General features: G+C 42.3%; 1 protein-coding gene across 2 annotated transcripts in view; it reads right to left on the bottom strand.

Annotated features, from left to right (window-relative positions):
* Positions 1-18,599, bottom strand: part of Khdrbs3 (KH RNA binding domain containing, signal transduction associated 3) — a 163,532-nt gene that overhangs the window by 75,202 nt on the left and 69,731 nt on the right. For both annotated transcript variants that reach the window (XM_052161316.1, XM_052161317.1), the window contains exons 3-4: positions 9,258-9,374; positions 4,528-4,674 (exon numbers count right to left, since the gene is read on the bottom strand). In XM_052161316.1, coding sequence (XP_052017276.1) covers positions 4,528-4,674; positions 9,258-9,374 — 264 coding nt within the window. The remainder of the gene's footprint in view (positions 1-4,527; positions 4,675-9,257; positions 9,375-18,599) is intronic.

Genomic DNA, 18,599 nt, shown 5'->3' with positions numbered 1-18,599 from the left:
ATGATGGCTTATAGATTCACTCAAACTTTAACTCTCTAGGTGAAAAATAAAAATATTGAAACATGTACCTTTTGCTAATAGTTAAGAATAGAAAGGACATTAGAATTGTAGTCATATGTGTGTGTTATATGTATACACAAGCACACACAATCATGGGTGTACCTTCCTATCCAGTGAGTTTAGTCTGTTATGTGAGCCTAGAGAATCTGGGAAAGGTTTTTAAGTGACTCATTAAAGGTGTCTGCCACCAGGATGGATGGACTGAGTTCAGTCCCTAGTATCCATACGGTGGAAAGAGAGAACTCACTCTTGCAAGTTGATCTATGGCAGTCACACAGCACATACTAACACACATGAAAAGATTTTAAAAGAACAATCATCACAATAAAAAGTAACATAGGAATTCAATGTCTTCTCTGACATTAACTTACTATTCACAATTATTTGGCAAAATATCACAATATTTATGTTCAAGGTTTGCCTGGCATCCTTGTAGACATTATATCTCTAGGAAATAATACTAATGCTCATTATCTGAAGAGCAGCTAAATAAACTCTAGACTATACAAACAGCATAATGCAGAAGTTAAAATAGTATCATGAAACTGGACATATGCTCACAGGAAAAAACACACAAAATCACATACATTTTAAGACCCATAAACTAAGAAGTAGAGATAGCTCTTTTGAGAAAGTGAGGAAAGTGTCCTTAAGAAGAACAAGGAAAGGAAAACACTCAAACACACCATGTAAGGAGTCTCAGAATGGATTGAAGCCACACAGTAAAATAAAAAACATAATAAAATCACTCATGAAAAAATAGCTAAATTGCAGGTTAGAAAAGTCAAGTCCATGGCACTCTTGCTGGGAATACCATCACTCCTCCTCAGCCCTAGTTTGAAAATCCCATCACTCTGCTGAGAGACTCTCTTATTCTGGAAGAACGGGAAAAGTCTCCCATGCCAGCAGCAGCAGCAACAGCAGTACAGTTTACTAGGGAATGAATGAGGGAGAACAGCAAACCAGAAAGCCTGATGGCACCATGTCCAGTGAAGCCACATACATACCAGCTCAACAGAGGAGCCTATGCTCGAGCCCGGCAGGACCGACAGGCTCTCTTGCTTACTCGCCAACAGTGCATCTATGCAGAGGAGACTCCAAGTTACACCAGTGGGATTGGAATGCCAACTGCATATGGGCCACTCTGGAATCCATAAGGGAAATCACATTAAACAAGCCCTGAGCACACACGGCCTCTGGACCAGAAATAGTGACAACTAAGCCATGTGGACACAATATGTTGTCTTCTAGAAGGACAGAAAAAAAAACTATAAAGCAATATAGGAAGACATAAATACACATGTTGCCAGCTAAAAGGTGTGCAGGGCACAGAGTCTGTGGGTTTAGTTTATCATAATTATAAGAGAAATAGAAGACAAAAATATCAGCAACAGCAGCTTTCTTGGACGCAAAGGGTTCAGTATTCATATTTGCTTTGCTACCTTATCTAAACGCCAGCATTTTCAATAACAATGAACGAAGAGACACACACAAAGAAAATGTGAACCATCCTGTAGAGGACAAGCAGGCAAAGGGAACTATGTGGAAGAGGACCCAGATGTTAAACTTGCAGAAGACAGGTGAAAAAGTGAAATCACTGTTGTGCAAGGTCGCTGGAGAAGCTGCCCAGCAGGACTGGGACGGTGGAGCCAGTGGGCCTGAAACAGGCCCTTTAACCATTCCCACCTGGGAAATGGAGAACGGGGGGGAGAAAAGCAAACCCACAGCGGTAGGACAGGAGCCAAGATGCACTTCAGGGTAGGTCCGAATGGGTGGAGGAAAGGAAGAGAAAGAAAAACTCAAACAAATAACAACTGAAAACATCCCACATGTAACAGAAGTTTACACACTGCAATCATGACAGGCGTGTGATGGATAAACTGCTCAAAACCAAATACGAGACAGCAAAAGAGCTGTGCACAGGAGCAAAATGACCCCCGTGCTCATTATGAGTCATGCAGAGATGCAGCCAAAGGATTATGGGTACAAATTGTCAGCAAACTTTTATAAGTCTATTCTTCTCCATATAGGTCAAGTAAACTCACTTCCAGAAAAATCAAGATAGAAGCAGGTCTACATTACAAGAAAGACTTAAAGTTAGTTCTTCGAGTTTGAAAGAAAAGTTAGCTCTTGAAAGTCAGGCAGCTCTATCACCAGAAAGCAACACCAGAGACACAAGTGTTAAAACACTTCCTATAAGCTGGTCTCTCAGGGTTACCAATGTGTAAACATTCACTAACAGTAAACTGTACCATGCAACAAGTCAAGAGGACAGTATATAAAGACAGAGTAAACGAAAACTTGTCTTCCCATACCAAAATCAACTCACATGGTGATCTATTATTAGAAGAATTATGGAGGGAACCCTATAGGATCATCCTAGTAGGAAAACAAAGAGGAGTGGAGGGTTGGGGCAAAGAGGACAGGACCCGAAGGAGAGTATCACAGGCACCCTGAATGCTGGGAGCCAGCAGTGTTTAGTAACAGCGTGATGCTGATGTCAAAAAGTCCCAATAAACGAGGGTTTTATCTAATCTTCCTAGTGCCTCTATTTTTTTTAAAAAATGCTCTAGAAATAGTAGAAATATTCCACAAAGTCAAAGAGCAAAATCAATATTAAGAAAACCAGTTGCACCTCTAAATAAGGGTTCCACTGGTAACATTATTAGAAGATATCAAATGTTTGGAGATGATCCAGCACTTTAAGAGTATCTGCTGTTCTTGCAGAGGAATAGAGTTAGATTCCCAGCAGCCACACAGAAGCTAACAAACTGCAGTTCCAGAGGATCTAACCCTCTCTTCTGGTTTCTGTAGGCACTCCACATTTGTAGTATAGACACATATACAGGCAAAACACTCATATACATAAAATAAAAATAAATGTTTCTTGTAATATTTGGAAATACTCTTTACAAAATAAGTGCCAGGTTACAACCTGAGAAAACTTTTTTTTGTTTTGTTTTTTGTTTTTGAGTCAAGGTTTCTCTGTATAGCCTTGGCTATCCTCGAACTTACGATGCAGACCAAGCTGGCTTTGAACTCAGAGATCCTCCTACCTCTGTCTCGTGAGTACTAGCATTAAAGGTATGTGCCACCACTGTCCATCTCACAAAATATTCTTGAGTTGTTAGAGATTATTGTTCTGAGAATGAGAAGTACTTGATATTCACAGAATAGAAGACACCAGTTAAAAATTATCTACAGATTCAATAAAACATCTGGCAAAATCCTTGCTGAACATTACAGAAGTGGGAAGCTGATACTAAAGAGAACATGGAAATGCAAAGGAGCTAAGACAACTCTGAGACAAGAAAGCTGACCAGGGTGCCTGGCACAGCTAGACTGGGAAGAAAAGATAACTTACAGCAGAAAGGTGGGGTTCAGGGGAAGCCTGAACTAACTTAGTATGCATATTTTAAATAGGAGAGTGAGGAACACAACATAAAGTTGGACATTTTATACACCCAAGCTTCAACGTTCACCAATAGGATGAAGGAAAAGGATGCAGCTGGCCTGACACAGGCTTACTGTAAATCAACGGGGCAGACTGAGAGCCCCACATAGACCTGCATTAGGGAATTCAACAAAAGGGCAACAGGAAAAGTCCAGGGTAGCTTCTAACCTCATGCCATAGGCAAAAGCATCCCAAGTTACTGAACTGGGAGGACTCTTATGAGGTTGTTTTCTTTTGTGCTGAGATAGCATCTCACTTAATAGCAGATATGTCATAATCCAGTCTGTATATGTCACTCTCCCAGCAGAGTCAAGGACTTCTGAGGACAGTCTCTCCGTGGACAGTTGCCTAGCGGATGTGCCAGCTTTTCTATATTAAGTGTCTATAGAGTCAACATATTTAGTTTATCATGAGCGTGCAAAAGGCAAAAAAGGCTCTTTTTATCACTGGCATATAAATACTTAAATTAACTTTCGGGAAGGAAGGTAGGGACATATTCCTATTAAATCATTACTTTCACTGCAATACTTAACACCACAGGCGTGCCTACACACTAGCCTTAACCAGCCACTGAGGTGTCTATTTCCCCCTAAACTACACATTCCTCCAGTGGACAGAAAACGTTTTTATTTAGGTCTCCATGTCCCACCCCAAGCACAAGCCAGGCACATAGAGGACATTGATGACTAAGGAAGAGCATGGAATGTATGTGACACTTTCAGAATCATATAATAACTTTTATTGGCGTCCCAAAACTAAATTAGTGATTCTGCAATTCCAATTTTCCAGCCTTATAACCTTGGTGGTAGTGTATAATCTGTCCAAAATCCCACTGCTTTAAAAGGAAGTAGGAAATTATGGCAAGGAATTCTCATAGAGAATACTGTGAGGTCTACGATACGGGCCAAGCAAGAAGCTCTCAGCAGAGAACTGCACAAGCAGGAACCAGATCATCAAGGACCTGGGAGAGACTCAACCTTAACATACAAGTCACTGATCGGACTGGTACTAACAGGGATCAGGAACTTCTTGATCTCTTCCAAAGCATGCCCCATCCGGGCATATGCTTCCGCTGGGGGTGCGAACACTTCAATGAGCACGTGCAGGTCGTCATTGAGGTGAAAGTACTTTGCTTCTCCACTTTTCCTCAGCTCTTCCTCCTGAAGAAGATAAACACATTTAAAATGTGTCATTTTGAGACAGGAAAAACCAAGCAAAAATTACACAAAGCTTATTTGACATGTGCTTGTCATGGAAGTCTCCACAGCCAATAGCACCTCTGGGATGGCTTTAAACTATACATCTGAGCCTGTTTTCCCCAGGTTCTCAGGAACCCTGGACAGGCATCCTATCCTGCTGGGATAGTCTCCTCTGCCCTGACGCTGCCTATAAGCAAGCATCTGCTCTTGGCTACCTGCAGATGCTGTCAGCTCCCACCTGCCCTGTTACCTGCCCCAGCTATGCACAAACCTGTCATCTTCTACTTGGCTATGTGCCCAGCTCATTTCTACACTATCGATACTTGCTGGTTTAAGCATGATGACAACCAAGCATTCACCACAATCCAGAATATGGGAAAATGTTTCAAGTTTACTTCATTCTTGTTGGTTTTCCCTTATTAGCAGGCAACTGCCAGAGAGCAAACCCTGTATGCCCGTCTTGTCTGATGGTGTGCAAAGCGCTGGTTTATACTTTTCATTTCTGGCCCAAACTTCAGCTGCACCATGACGAGTGTCTTATGACTTGCTGCTGTGCAATCCAGAGTGAGTTCTAACAAGCTGTTCCATGGCTTCATAACAAAGGGAAATGTACTTTTGGGGGAGGGGTTCAGACTTGGGGATTTTGGACTCAAACATCAAATCCCACCTTGATTGCTTGACTGTGGGCAAGTGTTTTACCCTATCAGGAAAGATTTTAACATGGGACAGAACTACTGTGGTGTCATCTCACAGGGCTGATAAAGTCAGACGCCTAAGAATAGTGTCCAGCGTGCTACCTACAGCAGGGCTTATCTGTAACGTAAGTAATGTGGGCAAAAGGTACAGCAGAAGGTACCTGACATCGACTGAAAGCTCAACAGACAAGAACATCATGGCAGTTACAAGAAAAGCAGCCACTGGCAAGAATCAACATGCTTCATCAATTTAGCAAACAAATGAACATGAGTTCATATCAAATTTGCTAAAGTAGTAAACACTGTTAGAACTTAGGGTGATTGTTTTTCAATTCTGAGTTTTTACATGAAGTAAGGGTTCTCTCTCTCTCTCTCTCTCTCTCTCTCTCTCTCTCTCTCTCTCTCTCTCTCGCTAAAAACAAACATGATTAAGTGAGAATTTGTGCAGGCTAAAGTTAAACTAGTAAAAGGATCAACTGCAATCAATATCCAAGCATCTCATCAGGAAGAGCTGGTTATAGGCCAGCAAATGGGATACTGACACTCCACACCTTCAGGGACACCTGCCACATAAGCTTTCCCCTGTGGCTGCCACTGGTGATGGCTTTGAAGGTTTAACTGATAAATCACATGACAGGAGCAGAAAGCCTGACATGGAGAAGGAGGAGGAGGAGGAGGAGATGGCGGCTGCTGGGGTGGAATAAGGAAGGAGTTTTGAAAAGGAATATAGCACATATCTTGCTGTGACTGGGGTCCTGCATGTCCCTCACAAGTCCACGCTCCCAGAAAGGTGACTGGGAGAGAGGTGGGCCTGGAGGCAGAGACAAGATCTTCAGATCATTGGAGGTATGCCCGGGAAGAAATATTAGAGACCAATCCCATCTTCCTTTCCTCCTTTCCTCCCTCCCTCCCTCTCTCCCTTTCTCCCTCCCTCCCTCCTTCCCTCTCTCTGCCTCTGTCTGTCTCTCTCGTCTATCTCTCCCTCTCTTTTGCTGGTCATGAGGGAGTGTTTGTGCTGTTCTACACTTCAGACATGATGTATTGTCTCACTACAAATGCACAAACAAAGGTGTCAACCTATCCCAGGGTGGTACCCTGAAACCGTGGGCCAAAATAAGCCTTTCTTCGCTCATAGGCTGATTATTTCACATATTTGCTACTTGATGGCAAGCTAACACAGAAGAGCCAGAAGTGCCCTTGGAGGTTTGCCTACGTGTAGCCAAAAAAAGAGCCCTAGATCCAACACAAAGAAACACAGTTCCTTGTATGAGATGTGGGTTGATAACTGGGTAACAGTGAAAATCTGAGGGCTGTATTTGCGACATTTGGGAAGAGAGTCAAATAATTCTAAATACCCAAATGCCAAACAAAACTGAGTCACAATCAGCATGCTTAGCTAGTTCATGCTTAGCCTGAACCACTGAGGCCACTCCTTAGAAGGAGACAGCAACTGTCACGGTTACTTTCTCTCTGGTCCATACTCGTAGCCTTGCCTGCTCCCTGCGTCTAGAGAAATAGGTTCTAGGTATACAATAACAGCCATACCCCGAGTTTTCCCAGCCCGGATCTGAAACATTTTTCTAGAGGGATGTACAATGAGAAGAAAGGATGCGGTTAAGAACTGGCAGACCTGCCTCTGATCTAATACTGCTCTCTTAAGGTCCATCAAGCAGAATAGGGCCCATGAAATCAAGGGGCACAGACTTCTGGTTCTAGTCCATTGCCAGTGGTTGGCTGGTGTGGAAATTATACAACATATTCTCTTCCTCTAGTTACCCAGTTGAACTGATTCTCCTGCTTGACAGAAGGATGATCAGCCAAATGCAGAATCATCACACATACATGGTGATGGACCCATGCAGTTAGAGACAGGAATTTCTGAATGGGGGGTAAGTACTCTGGGAGAAAGGCCCAAGGTTGAAAACAGGATGCCTTACAGCATGCAGACACTCAGTGACAGGCATTTATGAGGAACTACTGCGGCAGATGTCTGGGTGCTTCCTTCCCCAGGCAGCTCAGCACTGCTCAAGCTACGCAGTCACCAGAGCGACAGTGATGGGGGTTAATTCATTATTTCACAGTACCGACTCCTTCTTGAGGATGGCTGCTTACTGTCCGTGTTGGGGACCAAATATGCCAACAGCAGGGAGCAGCCACAGCCTTATTAGACAGAATAATTTAGAAGGATCACTAAACTTTGATAGCAAGCTGGTGATATTCAGGATCCCATTTCCTGTGCAGACAACCAGACACGTTTTATGACCGTGTTTGTATATACACACATCTGGGTCAGACCTGATGGCCTCACTTCCTTCCTTCTCTATACTGTTCAGCATTAATGGGGCGTCTGCTCAAGAACCTCCCTGGCAAACAAGCATCCCTGGCCCTTACCTGACTGCCAAGCAGCCATATGTAACAGTGAATTAGTGCATTAGCAAGTGTTGAGTATTTTCCTACAAGATACACATCATTTCTAACAGACTAATATACAGTTTCATTACCAGCTAATGCCAACACAAAGTGTCACACTAAGCAGCCACACCTGGTGACATGTGACGCTAACATGTCTGCTGGGTTAGACACTCTGAATTTCTACCCTAAAGTTTTTGGGGTCCTGGAACCTAAATCTTTCAACTTCGTGTGAGTCTGGTACTTACTTCGTTTTCTACTTTCATAATTGCTGCTGGCAGAGACACACGGGTTCACTCAGTGTTAACTACTAACTAATAACACAGCTGATTATTCTGCTGGATAATCCAGATAATGACCCAAGTTTCTGACACGTACAACAAGGAAAATGTTATCTTCTCTATCATATTTCCTACGAATACCACCAAGTGGAGGCAGATTTCTTATGTTAGGAAAATTACCCTCAGATGGACTTTGCTTAAGAGGTAATACTTGCTTCATTTAAGTAACTTTACATCTAAAATTCATTGTCTAACGTTTCAGAGTGGGTGACTGAGGAATGTGGAGTTGGTTCTCAGTACTGGGAATCTCTAACAGTAAAGAGATGTGACAACTGAGAACAGTGCAGGAGGCGCTGTTCCATGACAACTCCTCGCAGAAATGGATGCAACTAATCAAAAGAGTAACTCAATATTTTTTTAAAATAATTTTTAACTTCTCAAAACAATGGGGCACACAACACTGATACCTCTATGTAGAATAATTTTGGTTTTAGAATACAAAGCAATTATTAAAACATTTAAGATCATCAAAATGAGTGTTACAAATCCAGGGCGTGCCCATGCTGTGTGCCAGGACCAAGAGTGGGCACCTGACAGCCGGGAAGTATTATGAGAAATGCACCATTGAGCCACATTCTCCCTCGAGTACTGCGAAGCATCTCATAAACACGGCCACAGCACTGGGCAGCAGAATCCCAGACCACAGCCACATGTGCTCCACCGTGGACCATGCATCCTCATGAAGCATGTGAAGATCTATACAGGGTAAAAGATCTATACAGGAAAAAAGTCCCAAAGGAACTAATTTAAAACACAATGGTGGGAAGCTAAGGGTAACTTTTCTTTCTCTTCATTATAAAAGGTGACAGGCTGTATTCAGAGTAAGTGATGTAAGCACTACTGTCTGATTTTTTTTTTACATGAGTCTTAAACAGCTAAAAGTGGTAAGATACTGTTTTGGAACTGGCCAGAGAAATTCAATCTTCTACAGAGCATCAAAGTGTATTTATCACCTCATATGAGATTTCCCTCTAATTCCATTTGAGCTTCTACTTAGCTCTGAGATACCAGGCATGAGCACAACAGGCAACAGACAGACATAACGGACATAATATAAGCGCATGGCCAGCAAGGCCCCACTGTCCATGGCCAGTATTACCTTTGCTTTGTCTCTCATGGAACCTTTTCCGAGGATGGACATTTTCGTCAACGTTTCTTCTTGTAAGCGCTTCAGGGAATTGCCACGCGGACCCAAAAGCTTCCCCACAAAGTTGAACTAGGAAAAACAAATCGGCCGCATTTGTAACAGGCAAATCTTAAAAGTAATTTACCAGCCTTGAATATTGCGAAACACTGCCAACACCACTCATGTATAACAAGTATTTATGTTCCTGCTACATAAATCACACCGTGATATTTTCCAGACTGCATAAGGTGGTGCCAAAGATGTAACATTTAAAAACGTATCTTTTTTACTAGCCATTTCAGTGATTATGAATAGTCTACTATCTATAAGCAAGGCTAAGATCAGCATACAGGTGAGGAAAATGACGCAGGGATCCTGGAATGGACACACTGATTCTCCTGCTTTGTCAGCATTTAGATTTAGTTATTGACCCAATGAATGGACTGACCCAAGTAAATTCGCAGTCCATGATGGAAAACAAATCACAACAAAATAACTCTCTTCCAAAATAACTAGATGTAAGAATGCAGGCAATGCATGTAAGGGCATCTGTTGTTTCTGATTTAATAAGCAGGGGGGAGCTGAGTTACGGAGCGCACCGCCTCTGGGGTTAGGCTCACATGGTTTGCACTGGGGAAGCATCCTGCCCTCTAGTGCTTGGTTAGCTCTCCTGTACAGCAGACATGAGGATAGAAGTCATGCTCCTAGGGTCATTTTGAGGACTGGGTAGTTCAGTGAGAATAAGTCATTCATACTTAAATGCTTAGCATATAACACACATGCAAGAAACATCGTGTACAAAGAAATTATAACAAGAAATGTTGAATAAGTCTCTAAAGCTTTCCTAAAATTACGAATATTTCTATTGGCAAACCAGAAACAAGCAGGTCACCATTTCTCTTTGGAAAGATTTCTGAGTCCACACTCAGGACAGCCTCTGCTGTCTTAGTGGTCTACCCCCATGACTGTTGCTGTTTTAAGGGAGGTACGGTCTTTAACAGATGATCTAACTGTGGCACTTCAAGTGACTTTCCTGATATCAGCTAACACTTGAAAAATCAAAATGGGCTTCTTCATATGCATTTTTAATTTTATTGGTCTTCAATTAAAATTCAAGCAGTTTTCACTTTCACATGGAATTAGTTCAGTAAGGCATCAGCAACCCAACCCACCCGTGTCTGCCTGTCCTTGCTACCCATTCTCTGCATCACCTGGGACTTCCTATTGTTTGAACAGTGGGTCTCCTGAGCTGGATCTCCAAGTTTCTCTTACGTTTCCTAATTTGACTTTTTGGAGGGTGCAACCACATTCCATATATAATGCTGATTATTTGTCTTCTTTGATCAAATGCTTAACTAGTAACAAAGGTTTCTCTTTTGAAAGTTGATTTTAAAAAAAAAATTCACCTTCTCTATCATCCACCCCTCTCAAATTCATTAACTCTCTTACTGTTACATCTGTCCGTTCATCCATCCATTTGTCTCCTTCCTACCTCTCCCTCTGTATTACCCTTCCTTCTCCCTGACCCACAGCTGAGTGCCCCCCCAATAGCATCCCCTTTCCCCATTCACTGGACCCATGTCTCACTATTCTCTATCCTTAAGGACCCTCATCATGATTCTTTTATATCCTGCTGGCTTCTTCAGTTACTTCAGGTTACATCTGAAGTCAAAACAATTGGGGTAAGATACATAAATAAGAAAGAACATTTGTCTTTTTGAGTCTGGGTCACCAAACTCAGTGTAGTATGTTCTAAGTTCTACCCATTCACCTGCAAATTTCAGTTATATTCCCCTCAACAGCTAAATAGAATTGCATTGTATTACTGCATTAATAATATTAATAATATTATTATTGTATTAATATTATTGTATTATATTCCAAATTTTCATCATCCACTCATCCCCACTGCAACAGTTCTTCTCTGGGCTCCTGCAATGACTTTTAAAAATACAGTTTCTCCTTACTAAATTCAAAGTTCAATTTCCAGTATGGCAACTATTTCTGCAAGACAGATAGTACAAACTAATGCACTTTAGCATTCCTTTCTCCATTAAGTCAACATGTGCTAAATAATTTCATTTTTTCAACTGCATTAAAAAATAGAACTGCTACCATTTCTAAAAGCAATGATTTTTCTCCAGATGCCAATCACTCACACACACACACACACACACACACACACACACACACACACACGGGCACACACGGGCACACGCACACACAAACATGCTGAAAACAGGCAACGTCCCACAATCACTAGGATGACAAATGGAAATGTTTCCCTAGGATGAGTAGACATGAGCTACAATAGTCATCATCATCACTCATGAAGGCCAACTGCCCTTCTACACATTCGATGTGAACATTTTCCCTGGGGACAGTTACATCCAAACCTCAAGAGCACATAGGGCTTCTGTTAAAAGGTTTCCCTTAATTGGGTATTTATCAAAAGTTCACTAACCCAATGGCATGAATGTAATTGACTCTAACTTAGCACTCAGAACTGACTCTGACTGCTTTGCCATCACAGTTTCAAAAGTGTTCTTCAGAGCCCCAAGACAAGCAAGGGGCACCACCTCTCTGCATCTCAGCGGCTCAAGCCTACAGACCACCCTTCCCCAGGGATATGTGCACTGCTCTATCTACAGTGCCTGTGCAGTTTAAGGAACTGATTAATTCTAGCACGTTCACCTGGAATATGCTTAAGTCTGTCCATTTGTCTTTAGCCCTATAGTAACTGGCCATCTGCCAGCTATACCCAATCAGACATAACCACTTGAGACCAGCTATACCCAATCGTACACAACCACTTGAGACCAGCTATACCCAATTGTACAAAACCACTTGAGACCAGCTATATCCAATCGTACACAACCACTTGAGACCAGCTATACCCAATCATACATAACCACTTGAGACCTCTCTCCATATTCTCTTCCCTCCTTCCTTCCATCAACAGAGAGGGCTCTTTTTGAAAGAGAACACTGACAACAGCAGGTCTCGGAGCAGAGCACAGTGGTATCACTGGTCTTGAATCCTGTGTCCTAGTGTTTATCATTAGCTGTGAAAGATCTTCCTCACAGAATCAGCAAAGCTGGAACCACCACTCTCCCACACACACACACACACACACACAAAAAAAAAAACCTTGCAACTTGGCTGTCGAGAGCTGGAGAGAAAGTTATTTCTGCTCTGAAAGTAGAAAAACAGCTGTACAGCTCCAAATTAATACTCTATCCCAGGAAAACTCTAAGCCCATAGCATCCCTGGCAGACACAAAGGCATCCGAGACAGCATGAGAATAATTCAGTCACTGAGTTACAACTGGCATCTTCTTGAAGGATCATTCTATCCCCAGAGCCAATAGGGAAGGGGAGAAGACTTAACCCACAATTCCCTGATGAGCTGGGGACAAGTGCAAAGCAGTCAGTCACTCCTGAAACACACCCATCATTCACCTCCAGAAAGAATGGGTGCTGAGAGAGAGAGAGAACAGAAGAGCTCATTGCCAGTACTGAGGTCTGCAAGCAAACTAACATAGTAGGAGCCCAGAAGAATAACAGACAGGAGCACACTGAAAAACCAGCATAAGGAGACACACAGCTATACAAAAAAACAGACTCCCGTGGTTACTAACCCAGCCTAGAATTCAGCCAGAATTCACTCTTTGCTAAAGATCTCATCACCTTCTGTAAGGCCCTACCTCCCAACACTGCCAGGAAAAGAAAAATCCATTTCCCCATGGTTTCAGAAGAGACAAACCACACTGAAAGTGGGAGACAGGAGATGCCGGCAAAGCATGCTTTGCCTTATGCGACAGCCAGGTTCCTGGGGTGAGCACATTCACGTCTGTGGGCCTTATTCCCTTTGCTCACAGGCCAATGCCGGCTGGCTCTGGGAACCACAGTCCTCACTGGTTGGTTCACTGACTGCTTCAGCTGTGCATCTTGGCCTTCACTTACTCTCGTGGGCTGGACAGCTAGTATAGGAAAGCACAGACTGTCGGTTCTTCAAGCCTGATCTCTGACTCAGTCCTGCCCATGCTATTAGTACATGAAGCCACATAAGAAGACAAACGAAGCATGTGGTTTGGAGTCACATGGCACAGTGCAGCATGCTTCCGTCACCTTCACACACGGAACTGACCAGGCAGCCATGATCCACCAGGCAGACTTACCCACCTCAATCAAACACCTTTGCATTTTCTAAGACTTGGAAGGAAGGCTGACCGGCCTACTTGCTTTGCTTGCTCAAACTGGAAGCAGGGTGGCAGTCTCTGAGGTTAAAGACCCTGTCTCACTCATCTTTGTACTTCAACATCAGCCAAGAACAAAACCTTGCTTACAAGAGGCAAGAAGTGTTTCATGAACCCAAAATTGACTGGAAAACACAAACCACAATTGCTATTCAGGCTGTCAATAACTACTGAGGCCTTAAATACCCATCAAGAACAGAATACACCCTACAAACAGATAGAAGGAAGCAGGATTCTAGAATATCAGTGCTAAGAGACCAAGAGTGTCTGCTACCTGAGGATCTTGTAAAATCTTAATGTGTACTTAAAATTCATAAAGTGAATATATATATTTCCCAGGACAATATAAAACAATTAAGGTACAGTATCAAACAATGTACATATATTCTCTGAATTACATTTAAGAACAAGATGGTTCAGGCAATTTTTAAATATTTGAGCACAGCTTAAAGTACACATTGCAAATGAATTTAAGACCCATGAAACTGAGACTATGGAGCAAGTAGAAGCAGGCCCATTGAGCACACCGTGTGGGCGTGGCCCCATAAACGCCCACTTATCACCACTTCCTGCATGCCTGGGCCAGTCTCCTTCCATGGATGAAGGTCTATAGCATATACATTTACCTTTCTACATTTAAAATGTCACTGCTGTTCAAGCACCAGTAGAAAAGTTAGTGGTACCAAAGGGAGTGGGACTTACCCAGAACAAACTAGATGCAGAGATAGTCTCTAGTGGGGGAAACTCTTATCACATGTCCACGGTACCTGAACTCTCTCTCCAAATGACCTACCATCACGTCTTCAAATCCTAACCTCTCTTATATTAATTCACCCGTTAGCCTATTTATTTGGTAAAATGAGTGCTTTCCACTGATAAAATTATAAATTCTCTCAGACTAAAGTATAACCCACTTTGGCTTTCTATCTTTCCTGCCATAATGGCTTCTTAGTAAATACTTATGAAATTAAAGCTTATTTTCCCCTCCAATTTAATAATGTTCAACAGTTTATGTCAATTTTCTTTGCTATAGAGATTAGAGTAGCCTATTTAAGCTGCCAATAACTTATTATTTAAATGGCTTAGTTTTCCTAGTACATGTAACTCCTGTTGGTGGTAGACTGCAGCTCTGCGCCTGTGAATGGGAGAGTCCAAAGTACTGAGACATTACCAAATCTTTAAAAAAAAATAAAAATAAAAAAATAAACCAATGGAGCTTACAAGTAACTTTTCCTGACTATATGAGCAGGGAGCAAAGATATGGACAGCAATGTGTACGTGATAACACACTTTAGAGACTTCAATCTTATTTATTTACATTACTATTTAATCAGTGTTGGAGTTGCCAGCAGGAGATGGAAGATAGCTAGAAATTTTTATCTAGAAAAATCAGAAATGATACCCATCTGATTAAAGATGCAGAGGATTAATTGCAGGGTTTAAAATCAAAGTCAAGAAACTGATACTGATAAAGAGGCTCTTAGAACAGCGTCGCAGCTGAGGGACGGCAGCATTCTCACATAAACTCTGACAAGAAAATACAGGAAGATGAAGAGGAGTTGGGGTAGGGAGCAAATGCCTGGTACTTGAGGGGTGGGTTGGATGGAGGTTAATGAAGTGATATCGAGTAGGCAAAAATGATACCCTCGCGCACAAACACTTAAAAAGACCATAGGACATACTGTTCACTGAAATGAAGAAAAGCAAAAACACAGGGAAAAGAGTGGAGAGTGCCTGTGGAGCTCAGTTACAGCCATCAAGCCGATCCACGGCACAGCCACGCGGGGCAGCCACGCGGAGCAGCCAACAAGGTGTTTGGCGGGACATTTAGAGAAAAGCTGACATGCTAAGAGTTAATGAACACAGGCGGTACACAAGCGACCAAGTCCCACTAGCTCCTAACACAAGTTTCTTTCCATCTCCAAACAAACTTCTCAGTGTAGATACTTGGTGTGCCTTTTATCGTGTAGTTATGGAGGAATTACTTGTTTTGGTGCATGTTCAAGTTTAGTTCATTGCTGAAATTACAGAGGAAGGAGGAGACACTTGGGGTGTGGGGGTACCGCCTCCCCACCTCTCCATCTCCATGTGTGTCTCTGCTTCTTGGCCCCACAGTGTGAGCTGCTCAGCTCCGCCCACTTCTGCTCTGTTGTGCCCATCAGGATGGATGGAAATCTGCAGCTGTGTCTCAAATCCTCCTCCCTATAGCCCTAGGCACTGCATATTTCATCACAGCCCTACAAATTCTAATACAGATAAAGATGGAATCAGCATCTTAACGGGAAGCCCGTGGTTCCACATCCACTTCCGCAGCCATGACTTCCATGGTCTAGAAATGACCCATGTGCCCATTGATGAAGATTTTAAAAATGTGAAATATACACGGTGAAGCATTAAAAACAGGTCACACCACTGTGACAACATTGGTGAGCACAAGAGATTTACACCAAATAAAATAAGCCAGTTACAGAGACACAAATCATGGATTATCTATGTGGAATCTAAAAGAGATGAGTGGGGGAAAGGCAAGAAAGGGGAGATGCTAGCACTGGTTAACATTCCTGGTTAGCACTGGTTAACCAGGAGGAATCAGTCTATGTAATGAACTGTATAGCAAGGTGATATGATTACCAATGGATGGACCAAAATAATTAGAAGAGAGTGTAAGAAATGATAGATGTTTAAAGTCATCGTGAGTTGGTTGATATGATCACAACACTGCATTCCTATGCATTTTAAAGAATCGTACTATATGGTGGGGGGGTGAAGGGCCACAGAGTGCCTGCTCAGGCCTGGGGCCCATCATCAGGTCCAAAAACTTAAATTCATAAAAACTGCACTGTTCCCAAAATGTAAGTTAACTCTCACTTAAAGAAGCAGAGATGATCAACTGCAAGCATTACCATCTTATTTCTACAGGTAAGCTATCAGTTTGAAACCTAAACAAACAATCCTCTACAAAGAGAGCTGTCTCTGAAAAATCAACCAGGGGCTACAGAAAAGGCAACTTTTAAGGTACTGATGTGTCATAATTTACCAGCTGGAGATGCTAAACCTTTCACTGAGTGAACTACTGAGAAGATGAGTTTGGAACTGCCTGTAAAGTGCTCCAAGGGAGAACGAAAGGAAGAAAGCCAGTCAATGTTAAGATGGAAGCTTAACTGAAACAGAGCAGACAAGGTTTATGGCTTTCTGATGTCAAAGATCCTTACCCTAGCATACCTGTGAAAATAACAACCACCCTGCATTGCCAACACACAATACTATAGATTTTTAACAAGAATTTTTTAAACCACAAACTGCAATGACTGCTAGAATACCAAGAGACGTTTTAGACAGTCACCAAATTAATAAAATCAAGAATTTCCCTTCTTGGAGGTGACCAGTCTTTAGTGACTTGATAGGCTGTGTTTGGTTGATATCCCTGAGGGGGGAGGGGGTGTGCTCTTTTCTGAAGGGAAACAGAGAAGGAGTGGCTGAGGCATGGGGGCGGGGTGCTGGGATGGGAAGGTGGAGGGAAAACTGCAGTCAGGATGTAATATTCAAGACAAGAATAAAGAATAAATGTTTCTAATTGCTATTTATCTTTTTACACTAACAGCCCCTAATAAAAATTTATTTAATATTCCAAAGTAGAGAGAAGAAAAAGAATTTCCCTTCTTTTTTGTCTCATTGTGAAGGTTCCATTAATCCACAGCTGGCCCAAATCAAAATTAGTAATTAAAATACATTCTAGAAATAAACCATTCAGGAGTTTTAAGTAGCTTTTGCAGGGCATATTATTATAATCCCTCAATTTTGTTAGTTATTGTTGTTTATCATTGCCTGTGCCTGATCCACAAGCCAAACATTCCCTAGGTGCACACATCTGCACACGGAAAACACAATCTATATAAGCTGAGCATTCTGTGATCTCAGGCTCCAGCAGAATACCCTGCCATGCACAGCCGACTGTGTAGCCAGAGAACCACACATGAAGATATAACTCAGGAACTGAACATTATAACTCCATTATTTGGACATGGACTCCAGCATTTCCTTCAACCCGAGACTGCATCTGCCATGCTTCCTGGCACAGAACCCCACATCCTCAAAGATGGCACAAAAGTCACCCTGGTCTAGAAGTGTGCAGTTCCATTAGCAGAAGTAAATCCCGTTAACCCATTCCTTCACGTCTGCTATTAAAATCTGCATATCTTGTGGATGGCTTGTCAGTTCCCAAATGCATCTGACCTACATAGCATGCCCTCGTGTTGGCAGGACACAGCAAATGTCTACCATTCTCACTTACAATCCTGACCAGCTGACCTCTGTAAGAGGTAACCCCCTCAAAGCAGCATTCCTTAAACATGGTCAAAATGACCCACCTGTCCTTCTAAAGCCAGGTGTGTCCCGAGCATTAAACAGTCACCTGGATTCTCCACTCAACTGAGTTTGGGACCAATAACAGAATCCTAATCACTGTCATTTTACCATAACAATGTGACTCAGAAAAGAGTCTCTGATATCAAACATCAGACCAGTCAGCAGGAGAAAATGATGAATTAACAGGCTCCTTATTAACTAGAATCCAGCACAGAGTTCTCTCTTACTGCAGCAGCTAAAAGCCCACAGCCAGCACCAACTCTACAAAGACCTGTACTGTCACCACAGCTACTCCCATGGGGCAGTCTTCTACTGTCCTCCAGTTGACAGTTAGCTGCCACAAGTAGGACATATACACACTGCTTCGCCCCCACATACACACACTCATACAAAGCTGGTGTTGGTGGCTGGGTGATACTGATGGAGATACACAGCCTGCCCCAGATAGTGTAAACAAATGCTATGTGCTTGGATCTGTTACAGAAATTACATATTTTCCCATCTTATCACAGATGATATTGAAAAGGAAAATTTGCGATTCTGAGATTCTGTATCCATACAGAATACATACATAAGAACTTACAACAAAGTGTTAATTTCAGATAAGTTATCATATTCAGGAATATCTAATTCTGGAATATTAAGTGAGATGCTATGTCTGCTCATCTTTCCATCTACTGGGTACAATGAAT

The sequence above is a fragment of the Apodemus sylvaticus genome, chromosome 17 (genome assembly GCF_947179515.1).
Source record: "Apodemus sylvaticus chromosome 17, mApoSyl1.1, whole genome shotgun sequence".
Taxonomy (NCBI): Eukaryota; Metazoa; Chordata; class Mammalia; order Rodentia; family Muridae; genus Apodemus; species Apodemus sylvaticus.
Note: the sequence above shows the minus strand (reverse complement) of the source record. Positions and strands in the feature narration are given on the sequence as shown.